Consider the following 17,579-nt stretch of genomic DNA (forward strand, 5'->3'; position numbering starts at 1 on the left):
TTCATAGTATGCTTTGCATGGGACTTCACTCGGAGAATAAATGTTCAAATTAAGTGTAATTTTATATGTTTTTCAGTAAAGAGAAAGACTTTTTAGTGTTTATTGTTAAGTAATGATGGACATTTAGAAGAGTTTCCATTATGCTTTTGAGATTTGGGGTTCAGCAAAACATCATTTGTTTAATTAAATGAATTTTTTAGTTTTGCTGTACACTTTTTTAGACTTGTTGTGTAGTTTTATTTCAGTTAAGTTTAGTTAAGTTTAAGTATGGCTTAAGTGTCCAGATACACTGTAAAATGATTTTTTTCAAGGGGTTAAATAAAAGAAAGATTATTGAAGCACGTTTTACAAGAAAATACTATTTCAGTCTTTCTACTTCAACTTTTTACATTTAATTCAACGTGTTACTTACTGCTTCTCTGTAATTATTTGAGAATTTTTTCTACACCTTTTTTTCACTTTTCACTTATTTATGAAAATGCACATATAATTTATGAAACTGATTTTCATGATCTGTCAGCATCTTTCAGAGGTTATGAAAACATTTATTTGTCTTGACTGGATCTGATAATCTGTTCTGTGATTTAAATTGTTATATTTGAGCATTCAAAAAAGATTCAAATAATCCTGTTGTAGCTTGTACAAATCTCGTGAGATGACCCCTTTAAGCAAGGAAATGCACAATTTTTAAGGCATCACAGAAGCAGGTAAAATGAGCGGAGCATCTTACTGGTTCTCCCGGTGGGCCGCGGGGACCATCCTTCCCTGTGTTTCCTGGGGGCCCTCTTGCACCGGGTGCTCCAGGAGGGCCTGGAGGTCCAGGTGGGCCAGCTTGTCCTTGATCACCCTGATGAAAATGTAGACGTGATATAGAATAAATTCCTCAAGTAAGTCACAGCAAAACATAAGCACAACAAAAGCACAATTAACATTCTCTTGAAGTACATATTTTGTTTCATTGTCTTTTTTTTTTTTTTTGGAAAAGTGAATGGAAGATAATGTTTTAAGTTTCATTATTACAGCTTATTTATTGTATATAAGTCATTTGCCTTCTGTGAATAATAACATTACATTAATAAAAAAAATAATAATAATTATGCCTCTAGCACTGTAAATAAAACACATTAAATTTTTGTGTTAATAACACATTAACACAATAACATTTATTTGTTACTTGCTGTTTATATATATATATATATATATATATATATATATATATATATATATATATATATATATATATGTGTGTGTGTGTATATATATATATATATATATATATATTCTTTTTTTTTTAATCTATCAGCAATTTCAAAGTAAAGATCATTTCAAAGTAAATCAAAACACCAAAATTTAGTGTTTAATGACAATCTGTCAATTCTTATATATCTAAAAGGGTGAATCTCATAAAAAATTTGAATACAGTATTTTCAGGATCATTATTATTATTTATTTTTTGTAGTGCTGGTCAACGATTAATTGCGATTAATCGCATTCAAAATAAAAGTTTTTGTGTACATAATACATGTGTGTACTGTGTATATTTATTATTTATATATAAAGACACACACATATAGTATATATTTAGAAAATATTATCATGTATTTACATGTATTTATTTATATTCATATAATTTATATTATATATAAATATGTTTAATATATAAACATAACATATTTTTCTTAAATATATACATGCACGTGTGTGTATTTATATATACATAATAAATATACACAGTACACACACATATATTATATACACAAAAACTTTTATTTTGGATGCGAATAATCGTGATTAATCATTGCCCAGCACAAATTTTTTGCATAGTGACATTATTTTGCATTACATTTCCTTAATATCCAAAATATAAAGTCTATTGTTTTGTTGTTGTTTTTTTGATTATGCGGTAAAATATGACCCAGATATTTTTTCGTGAGATCCACCCTGCATCAGCCTCATTCACTGAAGCAGCAAACTCGCATGCAACGCTCTGATCCTTCACACATGGATGAGGTTATTTGATTGTAAATATTGAGACACACAAACAATAACACAAGCAATCATGCACAATGACACGGGTTAAAAACGAGGAAGATGAAGATCTAGTAAGGGGAGTGTCTGCACATGCCTTGCACACATGCTACCTTCAGCATACGCCTCTGGAAACTGGGCTGATCGGCCGAGATGTAGCTGTGATCGTAACGAGGAAAGACCATCTGTGCATGTGAGTCCCCAATACAAGGAGACAGGAAAAGACCGGAAAAACAGATGGAGGAAAAGAAAAAGGAGAACAATAAGAGCACTGAAAACCTCAGATTGAGGGATAGTGAGGGAACTGAGCAAGATCTTAGGGGCCATGAAGGGAGAGGGCCGTCCCGGACATGGAGCGGCTTGGAGATGAAGGCTATGGCAGCAGAGAAGAGACAAACCTTAATGAGAATCTGATTACTATGCAGCCCTGCATGAGTGCCATGACCCTGAGAGAGGAACAGTATGAACAGAGGAGCAGAGATACACAGAGCAGTCATCAAAAAAGCATTGACAGGGCATTTTGCTGCCAAAACCAGCAGAGCACCTTGCAGAATTTTGGTTGATTTACTTTTAGTTCAAGATATACCCGTCTAATGATAGACCTGTATATAACGGTCAGACCTATTAGTGACAAAAAATTTGCCAACATCCTTGTCAATGCACACTACCTTTCAATAGTTTGGGGTCAGTAAATAAAAAAAATAAAGAAAGAAATTCATACTTTTATTCATGAACAATACATTAAATGATCAAAAGCAACATTAAAGACATTTATAATGTTACAAAAATTTTAATTTAAAAAAATTGCTGCTCTTTTGAAGTTTCTATTCAACAAAGAATCCTGAAAAAAATGTATCATGGTTTCCACAAAAAAAATACTGTTTTCAACACTAATAATAATCACAAATGTTTCTTGAGTAGCAAATCAGCATATTAGAATGATTCCTGAAGTATCACGTGACACTTAAAATATATTAAAATAGAAGGCAGCATTACTGTATTTAATGTATTTTTGATCAAATAAATACAGTCAAGAAACTTCTGTCAAAAACATTTAAAACATCTTACCGGCCCGTAACTTTAAATGGTGGTGTACATTTTCTGTCATTTTAATTCACTTTAACACAAACATACTGTATACATACTGTGTTCATTTAAATTTATATATATATACATATATATATATATAATTAAGAAATTTAAATGAATACTTATTTTACAGGTTTATATATATATATATATATATATATATATATATATATATATATATATATATATATATTGGATTGTATATAACTGGATCGGTTATTCAAACTCATGCCATGTCATGAAAATTTAAAACAATACTTGCAATTTTGACTTGCTCTAAACACAGACCAAGAAGGACAATGTGTTTGGACTGCCTAAATACAACTGTGATTCAAATACAAAATACCAAATAATGTAAAATTGTTGGTTTTGCCACCCTGAAATAACACTGGACAAAACCCATGGTTTTATTTTTGTTGTCTTAAATCACATTGGTCTGGACAATGTATTTATGTTTGCTTGTCTCTGTAAACCACAATCTGAGGGCTGGATTGTGCTGACAGCAGTAACAGAGCAGCTCAAGAAGCACAGAGAAATGTCACATGTCTTCTGTGAGAGATTTTATATAAGGCTGTGCCATCAAGGTGAGGATGGATGTCACTTGTTTCTCTCTTTGAAAAGACTTGAGGATGGAAAGTGACAAAAATTGAAAAGCGTAAGGATTATTTTATAGCTTTTCAATGTCATGTTAAATCATGTTGCAGGAAAACTTTACTAAAGCGGTGACATTACATAGCTAAGAAAGAAAGTTAGAGCCTTGCAAAAAAGAAAGAGAAACAAAGGACAAAACAGAGAGAAAGTGGGAGTGACACAGCACGTTGATGCCAGCGTGAGCATGAGGGTTGAGTTAGCAGGGATGTGGTGACCTGAGGGATAATTGAGGTTTCCCACACTGCTGCTTTACTCAGCACTACACACACGCTCAGCTAACTAAGCTTCCCATAGACTTCTATTGTTCTTACGCTATATAAATTACGCTAATTATATTTACTGCATACTAACCCCAATCCTAAAATAAAACTTGTGGCATTTTTAGAAGAGAATAAAGACATTATTTACTCTGTATTTTTCCTTTTCAGTGCTTCCCCACAGGGAGGTTTGTTAAGATTTAGTTAAGGCCTGCAGACATTTTTCATTGTTTTTGTGCTCTGAAACATGCTATCTCACACATATACACAGATTCACACACAGCATACTGTCAGCCCTGTGTCGTATGTTTCCCGCCCTCTTCTGTCCTTATATGGTCTTTTTACTGTCCTTGTTTAGTTTGATTATGATTCTGTTCAGCTGTGTGTCTAATTATCCTGTGTATTTAGTTCCTGCCTGTTTAGTTCCTTTTTGTCTACTCTACTCCTTATGTTCATTGTGTTCCTGTGTGTCTCAGCCCTGCCTTGTCTTGCCCTTTTGGATTTCATTAAAGACTGTATTTTGAGTTATTTCACATCTCCGTGTTCCTCGGTCCTCCCTGCTGTGTGCACCGTGACAGAAGACCAGACCTAAACCGAAAGTGAGCGGCACATTTTTTCATGGTTTTGTTTTCCGTTTTTTTACTTTTTTTTTTTTTTTTTTTTTTGTTCGTTCCTGTTTGTGTTCCCCTGCGGCATGGAAGTCGCCGCTCGTCATCCTGCTCTAGCCTGCGGAAATTCAGCATGGGGTTTCGGTGGGATCCCAAGAGTCCAGTGCAGGCTCCAGCCCCTGACTAGAGTCAAGTAATTTTATAGTCTTGTTGTGTCCACAGAAACAGTTTTAATCTGTCTTGTCAGTCTTGTCTTGTCCATAGAGACTCGTCTGGGGCAGGTGGCTTGGGAATGGCCTCCGCGGCCATAACTAGAAGAGCCACCTGCCCCAGACGAGTCTCCATGGACAAAACCGTCAAGACAGACCGACTGTCGCTGAAATGGAAGTGGTTCCTGAGTTTACCCTGTGAGGGCCTCTGACTCCACGTCCAGCCCAAGGAGGGCTGTTGTGTTTCCGTCATGCCCAGTAAGGACCTCAGCTTCCGAGCCTAGCCCACGGAGGGCTCCTGTTCCTGTGTTTAGCCCACGGAGGCTTTTGTATTGGAACTCTTCATATATATATACATTTCATGTTTAAATTTTTATATTGAATTGAAACAATTATATTGCAAAATTATAAAAATAAATCATTACATTTTTTTCATAAATAATAATAAATATATCAAATGTGTATATTTTGAACAAATACAATATATTTTTGAATAAAGGGTACATCTTATTGCTTATTAAAATGAATAAATACTAATTTAACAGTGTATTCAAAATGATTTTAGAAGTAAAAATTGGGACGTGGCTACTTGCACATGTGGGCATGGCCACTTTAAAGAAATGACCCAACTCAATAAAAAAATTCCCATATCTACTTTAGTTGCCCATCTCGTATATATCTGCACATTGGTGTCTTGCCACTTCTTTTAATGTGTATGAGAAAAATAATAAAGAAAGATCAAGACAATATGAGCAAGAGAGAATATTGAATCTATTAAATGAATTCAGCTCTCTGTCACACACAGTTCAGCCCTTCAATTCTGATTTATGAGGTACCATCTATCTTCATAAATGTGATTAATATCTAGTCAGGTATAGCCTTCATTACTCTGAGGCAAATGTGACATTCTGTTCCTCTGACTATAGGGGAAAATATGAATAATGTTTATACATTTATAAGTGACAGAAATATGTGTGTACTGACCCTTGGTCCAGTATCTCCTTGATCACCCTACAACACAAACAGACAAGAAATGCAATTAGCAACACGTGAACTTAAATTCTAGATTGATTGATATTCTGAAGAGGATTTGCATGATTTTTGACTGTGTGTGGATGATTGCTAAGGTGTCTATGTGGTTTTTGTCCGTCCACACCAAAGGTGAAAAAGAAATCTCACTGACAAACACTGCTTTTGATTTACATATAACAGCTTCCTGACCCACTAACACAATGAGTAAGCTAATTTAACCAGCCTCAGGCATAATTTAACCTGGTTTACTATTTACTATCTATTTAAAGTAACACAACAAGAAAGCATTTAAATAAAATCAGGGCAGAGAATGTGCATAACTCTGTTTATTAATCACTATAAATGAGGAACACTGATCTGGGAGATAAAGCATCCTGATGCTCCATGTTTTTGTTTTGTTGTGCATATCTTTTTTTCCACTGCAATCAGGAAAAGACTTCAAGACGGTCTTCATTTAACACAGGTTTCTTGTTTCTCTAATTTGATGCCTGACACAGTTTACATCCCCTCCAAAACATGTGTTTGAAGACAAAAGCCAATGCAAATGAAATTTGTGAGTTGTTCTTGAAAGCGGAAAACATCTGCTTGCTGAGAAACTGAGATCGGAAACAGAACGAAACATCCTGTGTGTGCCGTACAATATTGACCAAAAAAGATACTAAATGTACCTTATCTCCTTTTGGTCCTGGCAGCCCCTGGAAATAAATGAGTTGGGTGTAATGATTAGACAGATTGTCCAAAATGAAAAATTTATATAACAAAAGTCTAAGGGAAAATATTTCAGTATAGTTAAAAAAAATACTATGTGAACCATAAGTCATTCACTAAGAGTCTTTAGTGTCTCAATGCCCTCTTTTTCAAAGTCATCTTTTTCCCAAATAAAAGTATAGGCAGCACCTCACATCTGCACTAGATATATCTGTAATCTTTGATCTTAAAAGTCATTTGCAAACAACATGATCAAAAGTCTGGGAATATGATGAACGTACAACTGACTGAATATAAAGAAGATGGTTTGAGTGAAACTATGTGAGTGGAAATGATAGGGAAGAGAGTCTATGGCAACATTCACACTACAAGACAAGTGCCAAATTCACATTTTCTGCTCAAATCTTTCATTTTTATGAGCTTGTTCACATGACCTTCTCACTGTGACCCATATCAGACATTGGTCTGTACTGACAAGGCTTCTAAACTGATCTACATGTGTAAAACACATTGCTTTGAAAAAAAATTATAATAATACAGGCATAGAGGCAATGCTAGTGAAGCTGATGCAAAGTGCATGTTGAATAATTATAAGGGGGAGGAGGTGAAAAAAGGGGAAATTGTAATGATGTAAAGAAATACTAAAACACATTTTATTTTTTTTAATCAATAGCAGTTTTAACTGCATATAAACTGTTTTAGTTTATATACACTGGCGTTCAAAAGTTTGGGATCAGTAAGATTTTTAATGCTAATCAAAGCTGTATTTATTTGATCAAAAATACAGAAAAAAGAGTAATATTGTGAAATATTATTGCAATTTCTAATATTGATTTCCTCTTTTAATATACTGTTTATTTCTGTGATGCAATGCTGACTTTTTATCAGCTATTACTCCAGTCTTCAGTGTCACATGATGCTGATTTATTATTAGTGTTGAAACTGTTGTGCTGCTTAATATTTTTTGGAACCTGTGATTCTTTTTTCTTTGATTCTTTGATGAATAAAAAGTTTAAAAGAACAGAATTTATTCAAAATAGAAATCTTTTCTAACAATTTGCAATAATATTTCACAAAATTACATTTTTTTTCAGTATTTTTGATCAAATAGATACAGTCTTGATATGCATAAAAAAAACTTACTGGTCGTACTGGTCCCAAACTTGTTAACACGTGTTATAGTGTATAGAACAGTGTATCTAAAAAGTGAGTATCATTGTCTCAAAAACGTCATAAATAAATAAATATATAGCTTAATTAATTAATTAATTAATTTGTGTTTGTTTGGGTGGAATCAAATTTAAAACATTAAATTGCTATAATTACTGTTAACACTGCATGAAGTCACATTGTAGAAACACAATTTTCAGCCTGAATGAGACCTACAGTATGACCATGTTTGACTTTCTTTCATGCGAGTCAAAACAAAACAACTGTCTTTCACAGGAAGCCACAGATGAATGACGTTTTGAGGTGGTCTGCTTTCCAGAAGAAGTGGTTTATGTTACATTGGACAAATGGGCTTTGCTTTGGCAGTGCTTAAGTGCGCGACAGGGTTCATAAACGACCGCCTATCTGCGACAGCACAAGCTAACAATGATGAATTCTCTCCTTTTGGTGTGTAATCCATTATTTCCATCTCATTTGCGGATAGACATACAAGGTAAAAGACACTTTGTGGTATATGACCCCCAATCTGAGGTGATAAATGGCAAGAAAACTTAAATAGAGTTTAATCCCCCTGATGCCATGCAAAAATAAAACCACAATTCCTTATGTACACAGTATGAATGAACAACTTTCAAATGTGTGTAAGGGTTTAACTTCCATAAACCTACTGAATGAAGCAGCACTTATTTATTTATAATATAAGATGTATTTATAATAAAAAAATGTATTTACCTGGCTTCCTTTAGGTCCAGGAATACCCTGCAAATAAAAAAATCAATTATTATATTTCTATTCAAAAAGAGCTTAGGAGAGCCAAGTCTCTATGATATTGTGGTCTCTAATTCAGGTTTCTCTTTCAATGTAAGTCTATGTCATTTTTCAACTGTTTTAACCTCCACAAGTCAAAAATCATAATTCTAATGATTGCTTAGAAAAGTCACACAATTGTCATTTATATTCGCAATATAAACAGAGATTTACATGGCAGACTTTGTGGTGGTATAAGGTACAAAATCTAAAAGGTACATATTTACCCCTAAATGGTGCATATTAGTACCTAAAATGTATGAACATCTTTTGAAAGGATACCACCTCAGTGACAATTTTGTACCTTTTTTCTGAGAGTGTAATGGTTAGTGTTTATGAGCTTATGTAATCAAATGAAAGCAGCATCAACTTTGAGGTTCTTCCAAAATGACTTAAACCATTTGAAAGCCAAATGCCGCTCAAAAATTCACATGCTATATCTTGGAAAGACAGATTAAGTAATTAAATGTCCAGTAATGTGAGAATCCAGAACCTGTTTTCCAAACACACACACACACACTTGGGAATACTCACAGGTTTGCCATCCAGACCGAGTGGACCCTGAACAGTGGAAAAAGAGAAAAACAGATGAATAAACCCCAGGAGTCCACCAGACAGCCGGTCATAAAAAGGGAAAATACATATAGACTCTGAAGGGAAGTGTGAGGGGTAAATCAAAAGATGAAGATCAGGAGAGAAATACAGAAATGAAAATGATCATGTTGGGCCATGATGTCATTCCTCTGTTTTTAAGAAGAGGACTGGAGTCAGACCAGTTTCTTTTGACTTATAACCTAAAATCTTGTTATTGAAACCAATTCCACCAGTGAGCACAGAGGCGAAATTCAAGATTAGTAGTGTCATATTAATCAAGTATGTTCACGCACCAGACAGTTTTCATAAAAACGGATTTAAGAAGACTTACAAAAGACTCAAATGCAAGAACAGTCAATGATACAGAAAAATATTTGGGCATGTCTAGCCTGGGCTTCTTCATGTGTTTTATTTGTAATACTGGACAGATGTGTGCATTATACATATGGCTAGAAATAAAACATAATCTAATTAATAATTGCCAGAAGTCAGAATATTTAACAAATAAATTTCACAGTAGTCAATTTATCATGTTCTAAAATCAGTTTTAGTCAAACCAGGTAATTAAAAGCTGTGCAGATGTCCAAAATAGAAAGGATGTGCCAAATTGGCAGTATAAAATAGGTTTTATTACTTTTATTTTATAGAAAGCGTCATAGACTGTGTGGGACTGTAACGGGAGCAATCTAGTTTCTAGTGTCCAGTCTGGACACTCATCTGAGCATTCATGCAAAAGGTGACCTTACAGGATTTATTTTTGTTCAGAAGGCGTGATGTCAAAGGTGAAAAGCCCGATTTAAAAGTGTCATGAAGCACCAAGACTTGTTCTAAAAGTAGCAGTGTCAGATAAATCACATACTATTGAATGAAGTGTGGGAGGTCATCAAAATGCCAGAGACCTTTGAACTTTAAAACATATATCTGTACAATTTCAAGCCCTTTTTTTTGTTGTTCCAAAAGGTAGTTGGACCCTTGTAACAATCCCACGTCAAAAATGCACCTATTTCCAGCTATTTTTGTGTGTTTTAAGGTAGAAAAGAGGGAACATGTTATCCCAAAACAATGCATAAACAAAGTTTTGGAAACAGAGAGAGGAACACAAGCCTCATTGCAACCTGTGTTGGTCACTCAGACTTGTCAAAACAAATGCATTTAAATTAAAAGAAAAGAAAAAACTCACAATCCTGATAAAATGTGCCATGGCCCCATAATACCCACTGTGCAGCTGAATGGTTGATCAAGTGATAAAAAATGAAGTGGATTTGAAAGAATATTGACAGTTACAGATTTAAAAAATGTGCATGGGAACAAAGAATCCTAAACTCTGACACAAAGAACCATTTTAGCATAAAAGGGTTCTTCAGAACAATATGATTCTAAATAGAATAATGTGTAAACCTTTAAAGAACTATTGTTTTTTTTAGAGTCAAATTGGACTACTGCTTTTACCGCATGGAGGAAAAAGAAAGTAGCAATTAAGAAAGAAACGGAGAGACTATACAGGTAAGAGAAGTGTACAGCACAATCTGAAACTAACTACAACATCCTCTCTATCTGTAAAACCCAGAACACTATATTTAAAATCCCCCTCTCCCTCTCAATCTGATAAGTCAAAAAAAATAGAGATTGATCAGCTCTCTAGTCACACACACTCTCATGATTTGCTGCAAGTGCTTCATGTACACTGTAAAAATGATTTTTCAAAGAAAATAATCATTGGAGTACCTTTGTTTCAGTGTTTCTACTTCAAAATTTCACTTAAATTCAATGTGTTACTTAATGTTCTTTGTAAATATGAAAATTATGAGTGGAATTCCCTTTTTTTTCAAAGTAGCATTTCTTTTTAAAGTTTGTATTTTAAACTTGCTTTGATCAGAAACTGTATTGTTCTTCCTCCATGCGATTCTTTGAGTAGACTTCAAAATAAGAGGCATTCAGAAAACTATACGAATTTGCAGGTCAGAGTTCACCAAATGAAAAATTGGTGCTCATGTGTTTGCGTGCATATGAAGCAAACACAAGGTCTAGTGTGTCATGCCCTTCAAACTTCAATGAAGTATCTGTACCCAAAAGTAAGGGAACAACCTGGACTAAAATAACGAACGCTAAGCTTCTGCCTTTGAATAAACAGACAAAAGATGTATGAGTCCATTGTGGACAATAAACAATCCCTGTTCTTAAGCGTTCCCAGAGGTATGTTAAGGACAGGACGTTTGTTTTGAGGACGTGCTACAAGCTCTAATCATACATCTGGGAGCGTTTACATGGCTTGCTCTCTGCAGTGTCTTCTCATGCTGAGCGGACACCATGTGCACAGGTCAATGCCAGCGGACTTCCTGCAAGAGAAATGAATGAATCGGCTAAGACATTTAACTCTGATTTATGAGCATAGTACTTAGGGTCTGAGACCCTTTAAGTTCATCATTGTGAGGAGGAGGTCGGTCTTCCCACTGGTCACTGTTGCTGGGTCTCAATCTGTTGAGCCTCAGGGATAAAGACTTGCATTTGTAATTGAGTAATCCATCAAAATTATTGGGGGATTAAAGGTTTTCGTCCTCAAAAATTCCAGAAACATGACCAAAAAAGAATTGTAGCCACTGTTGACTTCTTCATGGACAAACATCACTCACATTATGATCCAAGAATGTATCCTTCAAATTTCCAAACGTCCGGTTATCTGTCCATATGAAGGTCCATATGGATGCCACACATGAACTAACACAACTCAATTTACGACCCCCTGAAGTGTGAAGGTAACCATGAAAAAATAAAATCCATCCGTTATCCCTAAACGTGCTTTTCATTCCTCTCCCATACTGACTGGCCAAAGTACAAATCCTCCAAGAAAAAAACTCTCATAAAACAATTAAATGAAGAATAATCCTGGATATTTTATTTAGTTGTGTGCACTGCTGAATTCCAAGGAGGAAAAGCAGGAAAGCATTCCAAAGTAGCACAGATTTACCACATATATTTAACCACAAAGTGCAAAGGAGTGAGAAAGAGGATTCAGATTACCAGTAAAGCCTCGAGAAAATGAAATAATGACTTTTTTGTCTGTTGCCCTTTGCCAGCGTTAAAGTTTTTCAACTTTGCTGTAAATCGTAAATTCATCACAGCGCAATTGAAACGCTTTGAGTTTAGGCCTACAAAAGCATTCCTGCTAAAATTGGACTTCGTGGTGGGCTCAATGGTGCTTCGTGGGAAATCTGGAGGGATTGTATCGATAGGACCTTCGAGTCAAATTAAGACTTAAATGTTTTAATCAAAAGGATCTTTCGCAGGTTTTGACTGCCTTCACCTACTTAAGAGATTGTGTTTGGGTTGGACAGTGTAGAAATGTCCCATCTTTCATTGCCAATATCTGGTTTCAAGCCCTTAAATGCACTGCAACTTTTCCAGTAAAAATATCTAAACATGATTTACTTGAAGAATATTGCACAAGACATTAAGGCTTGTTTTCAGAGAATCATATCATATCAAATTAAATTTGATTTAAGATTTTTTGTATGCCATTTGCAAATTGCTGCAATAAAATAAACCTCATAAACCAAAATTTTTGACAAACAAGACAAAAATACTGAAGTCAGCATGAAATCACAATTCACCCTTGTCTATTTTGTAAACATGATCTTATTGTGAATGATTCATCTATGTACATGTTTCATTTTTATATATTTTATATACAGTGGGGGAAAAAATTATTTGATCCCCTTCTGATTTTGTACGTTTGCCAACTGACAAAGAAATGATCAGTCTATAATTTTAATGGTAGGTTTGTTTGAACAGTGAGAGACAGAATAACAACAAAAAATACTGAAAAACGCATTTCAAAAAAGTTATAAATTGATTTGCATTTTAATGAGTCAAATAAGTATTTGATCCCCTATCAGTCAGCAAGATTTCTGGCTCCCAGGTGTCTTTTATACAGGCAAGGAGCTGAGATTAGGAGCAGTCTCTTAAAGGGAGTGCTCCTAATCTCAGCTTGTTACCTGTATAAAAGACACCTGTCCACAAAAGCAATCAATCAATCAGATTCCAAACTCTCCACCATGGCCAACACCAAAGAGCTGTCCAAGGATGTCAAGGACAAGATTGTAGACCTGCACAAGGCTGGAATGGGCTGCAAGACCATCGCCAAGCAGCTTGGTGAGAAGGTGACAACAGTTGGTGCGATTATTCGCAAATGGAAGAAACACAAAATGACTGTCTATCTCCCTCGGTCTGGGGCTCCATGCAAGATCTCATGCAAGGCAACAAAGGAGTGGCTCAAGAAGAAGCACATTAAGGTCCTGGAGTGGCCTAGCCAGTCTCAACTTAATCCCATAGAAAATCTGTGGAGGGAGCTGAAGGTTCGAGTTGCCAAACGTCAGCCTCGAAACCTTAATGACTTGGAGAGGATCTGCAAAGAGGAGTGGGACAAAATCCCTCCTGAGATGTGCGCAAACCTGGTGACCAACTACAAAAAAAAATCTGACCTCTGTGATTGCCAACAAGGGTTTTGCCACCAAGTACTAAGGGTGAATCCCATTTCTCTGTCTTACCCCTTCCCCTACGTCTTACCCCTAGCCCTTGTCCCTCGAAACCGAGTGGTAAGCGCTAGGGGTGAAAACATACCCCTATGAAATGAGACACCACTTGGTTACGGTTACGTCATCATACACCGTCGCTAGCTGGCTGCTACGTCACCAGAGCCGACAAGTGTTGATCACAAACTTTTGATCGTTTTACAAACTTGTTAAAACTGTAGACATGCATGGAGTAATTTTTTAATAAATTATTTAAGCCGAAAATACTTGATTGTTGCCGGTTGCGCAGTGTGTTCTGGGTACCCCTCGGTTTCAAGTAAGCTCGTGAAAATGCTTGGTTTTAAGGGGTATCTACCCCTTCCCCTTAGCCCTACCCCTCGATCAAAACGAGAATTGGGATAGCCCTTACTCTCATGTGAACGCGCAAAACTAAGGGGAAGGGGTAAGGGGAAGGGGTAAGACAGAGAAATGGGATTCACCCTAAGTCATGTTTTGCGAAGGGGTCAAATACTTATTTCACTCATTAAAATACAAAAATATATTTATAACTTTTTTCTGGATTTTTCTGCTGTTATTCTGTCTCTCACTGTTCAAATAAACCTACCATTAAAATAATTTGAAGTGGACAGCGAATAGAGACGCATACAATGCAACCCCCCCTGTTGTTCAGGTTTCATTTTTCTGCATGAAAGAAACCCAAGAACCACAACCTCATCCCCGTGTGGCTCTGCAGGGAGAGACGACCCCTCATCTGGATCCAATGTCTATGAAGTCTCCACGTCTCTCTGTTCTCCTTTCTTCTCTGAAGGGAATATCGTTTATTGGACTGCTTTATACTTCAAGTACATGGAAATACTTTGGGATATGTGACATTCATTTCTCTCCCACCAGGCCGCCAAGAAAGATGTTCCTGGATTTCAAAAAAGAAACACTACCATACCAATATTCATACGGCTCCAATGTTCCGTAACAAGAATTGTTATACTAGACATTTTTAGGTAAAATATTTTCTGAAGAAAATAAAAGTTCTTTGTGCACTCGTACAACTCGATCTTTCTTAACAAGCAACCTTTATCAGTAGGATGACCATACGTGTCCTGGCAGGGATTTCTAAATGGCCATTTACACGACACCATTTGAAAAAATGCCAACTTTTGAAAACGAATTTCAAAATGCAGGCTTATGAAAACGTTACTGCTATCGTCTCCATGCAAAACACTGTAAAAACGGTGACGTCACTCGCATTATGTGTTCAGTTTATAGGTATGTGTGTGTTTCTTTACAAAGTGACATTGCCAGCTACTGGCCTGGGATGCATAATACAGCTTTTTTAGTCGTTGAACGGAATCGTTTTGACCTTTTCAAAAACATCTCCATTGTTAGTACATTGTTGTTATGTAAATTGCCTAAAATGTCCAGGTTTTGGCTTTGTTATGTTATTGATGTGCTCTTTACAGTCCTCATTCTTTATATGTATTTGCCACCTTCTCTCATTTCATGACTGGTCGATTATATATATCGGTCAAACTACTTTTCAGTCATTACCTTCAGCAAGTATGAAAACAATAGGAAAACAAAGCCAGGACATTTTAGGCAGTTTATCAATCTTGGCCAAAAAGACTCACCCTGTCCATCACATGCTCAAATCCAAAGGGATCATTTACGAGAGAACCTAAACGACAGTCTCGTGAGAGCCGTTCTCAGCAGCGTCTGCATGTAATACAGTCTGTTTACGACACCGCTAATCAAATCACGGCCTCAAATGAGCACCGACAGCATGTGGGCACCACCTGAGCTTATAAGAACAATGTCGAAGCTTCTACACACATGTTGTGTCCACATATGCGAGTAACATTAACCCAGCAAACTTACAGAACAGATTTAACCTGGATCTACCTGGATTCCATCAAATCTATATGCGTAGACTTCCTGTTTAGCTCATGTTGCTCATCAACTAAACTCCTCAGGGTTTGTGTAACAGTGTAAATGATATTTACTTGAAATCATCTGCTCTTTGTCATTAATAATTCTAGCTATATGACGTAAGTTAACACAAACTGTCTGTCAAACCAGTTTACAGGATAAGAACAATCATGTTTTGAGGGAGTAAAGGGGATTGTTTAAAAGATGGCTATTGCTGTTGAATGGAGTGAAATCACTAGCGTATGTTTCACAGTTGCTGGCCGAAAGCATTTTGAGATTGCGTTGTAAACCGTAAAGGATGTGGATTTGGGGCGAGTTCACACACGCACCTGTCGCTCTGTTCCAGATGCTACAGAGCCTTGGCAGATGCTAATGGACATGCTCCAGTTTGGGAAATCCGATCCACTCACACATAGTGAGCTATTCTACTATTGAGTCCAATGAGCTTCAGCTCCACGCCAAACAAAGTGCCCGCATAGCCTAAGGTGTTTTTTATATATATATATATGTCTAAATCCTTTACTCTATATGAGCAAAGATAAGTTAAAGATGAAATGTTGTAATGATTTAATGTAAAGTTACATTTAATTTGTTTATGAATATTGCATTCCCATTATTTTAATAAATAATAATAATAATAATCTAAGGTAAAGACTTTTCCAGCTTACATTACAACATTTTATATACAGGTGCTGGTCATATAATTAGAATATCATCAAAAAGTTGATTTATTTCACTAATTCTATTCAAAAAGTGAAACTTGTATATTATATTCATTCATTACACACAGACTGATATATTTCAAATGTTTATTTCTTTTAATTTTGATGATTAGAGCTTACAGCTCATGAAAGTCAAAAATCAGTATCTCAAAATATTAGAATATTTACATTTGAGTTTGAATAAATGACCATCCCTACAGTATAAATTCTGGGTATCTCTTGTTCTTTGAAACCACAATAATGGGAAGACTGCTGACTTGGCAATGATCCAGAAGACAAACATTGACGCCCTCCACAAAGAGGGTAAGTCACAGAGGTCATTACTGAAAGGTGTGGCTGTTTACAGAGTGCTGTATCAAAGCATATTAAATGCAAAGTTGACTGGAAGGAAGAATTTGGGTAGGAAAAGGTGCACAAGCAACAGGGATGACCGCAAGCTTGAGAATACAGTCAAGCAAAGTCGATTCAAACACTTGGGAGAGCTTCACAAGGAGAGAACTGAAGCTGGAGTCAGTGCATCAAGAGTCACCACGCTCAGGCGTCTTCAGGAAAAGGGCTACCAAGCCACTTCTGAACCAGAGACAACGCCAGAAGCATCTTAACTGGGCTGTGGAGAAAAGAACTGGACTGTTGCTCAGTGGTCCAAAGTCCTCTTTTCAGATGAAAGTAAATTTTACATTTCATTTGGAAATCAAGGTCCCAGAGTCTGAAGGAAGAGTGGAGAGGCACAGAATCCATGTTGCTTGAAGTCCAGTGTGAAGTTTCCACAGTCAGTGATGATTTGGGCTGCCATGTCATCTGCTGGTGTTGGTCCACTGTGTTTTCTGATGTCCACAGTCAACGCAGCCATCTACCAGGAGATTTTAGAGCACTTCATGCTTCCTTCTGTTGACAAGCTTTATGGAGATGCTGATTTCATTTTCCAGCAGGATTTGGCACCTGCCCACACTGCCAAAGGTACCAAAAGCTGGTTCAATGACCATAGTGTTACTGTGCTTGATTGGCCAGCAAACTCGCCTGACCTGAACCCCATAGAGAATCTATTGGGTATTGTCAAGAGGAAGATGAGAAACACCAGACCCAACAATGCAGATGAGCTGAAGGCCACTATCAGAGCAACCTGGGCTCTCATAACACCTGAGCAGTGCCACAGACTGATCGACTCCATGCCACGTCGCATTGCTGCAGTAATTCAGGCAAAAGGAGCCCCAACTAAGTATTGAGTGCTGTACATGCTCATACTTTTCATTTT

General features: G+C 36.3%; 1 protein-coding gene across 1 annotated transcript in view; it reads right to left on the bottom strand.

Annotated features, from left to right (window-relative positions):
• Positions 1 to 17,579, bottom strand: part of col23a1a (collagen type XXIII alpha 1 chain a) — a 130,734-nt gene that overhangs the window by 14,214 nt on the left and 98,941 nt on the right. Inside the window, exons 6-11 of the mRNA XM_058797533.1 lie at positions 9,094 to 9,120; positions 8,485 to 8,511; positions 6,543 to 6,569; positions 5,827 to 5,853; positions 2,142 to 2,213; positions 731 to 847 (exon numbers count right to left, since the gene is read on the bottom strand). Of these exons, the coding sequence (XP_058653516.1) occupies positions 731 to 847; positions 2,142 to 2,213; positions 5,827 to 5,853; positions 6,543 to 6,569; positions 8,485 to 8,511; positions 9,094 to 9,120 (297 nt within the window). The remainder of the gene's footprint in view (positions 1 to 730; positions 848 to 2,141; positions 2,214 to 5,826; positions 5,854 to 6,542; positions 6,570 to 8,484; positions 8,512 to 9,093; positions 9,121 to 17,579) is intronic.

This window comes from Onychostoma macrolepis, chromosome 14 (assembly GCF_012432095.1).
Source record: "Onychostoma macrolepis isolate SWU-2019 chromosome 14, ASM1243209v1, whole genome shotgun sequence".
Classification (NCBI taxonomy): Eukaryota; Metazoa; Chordata; class Actinopteri; order Cypriniformes; family Cyprinidae; genus Onychostoma; species Onychostoma macrolepis.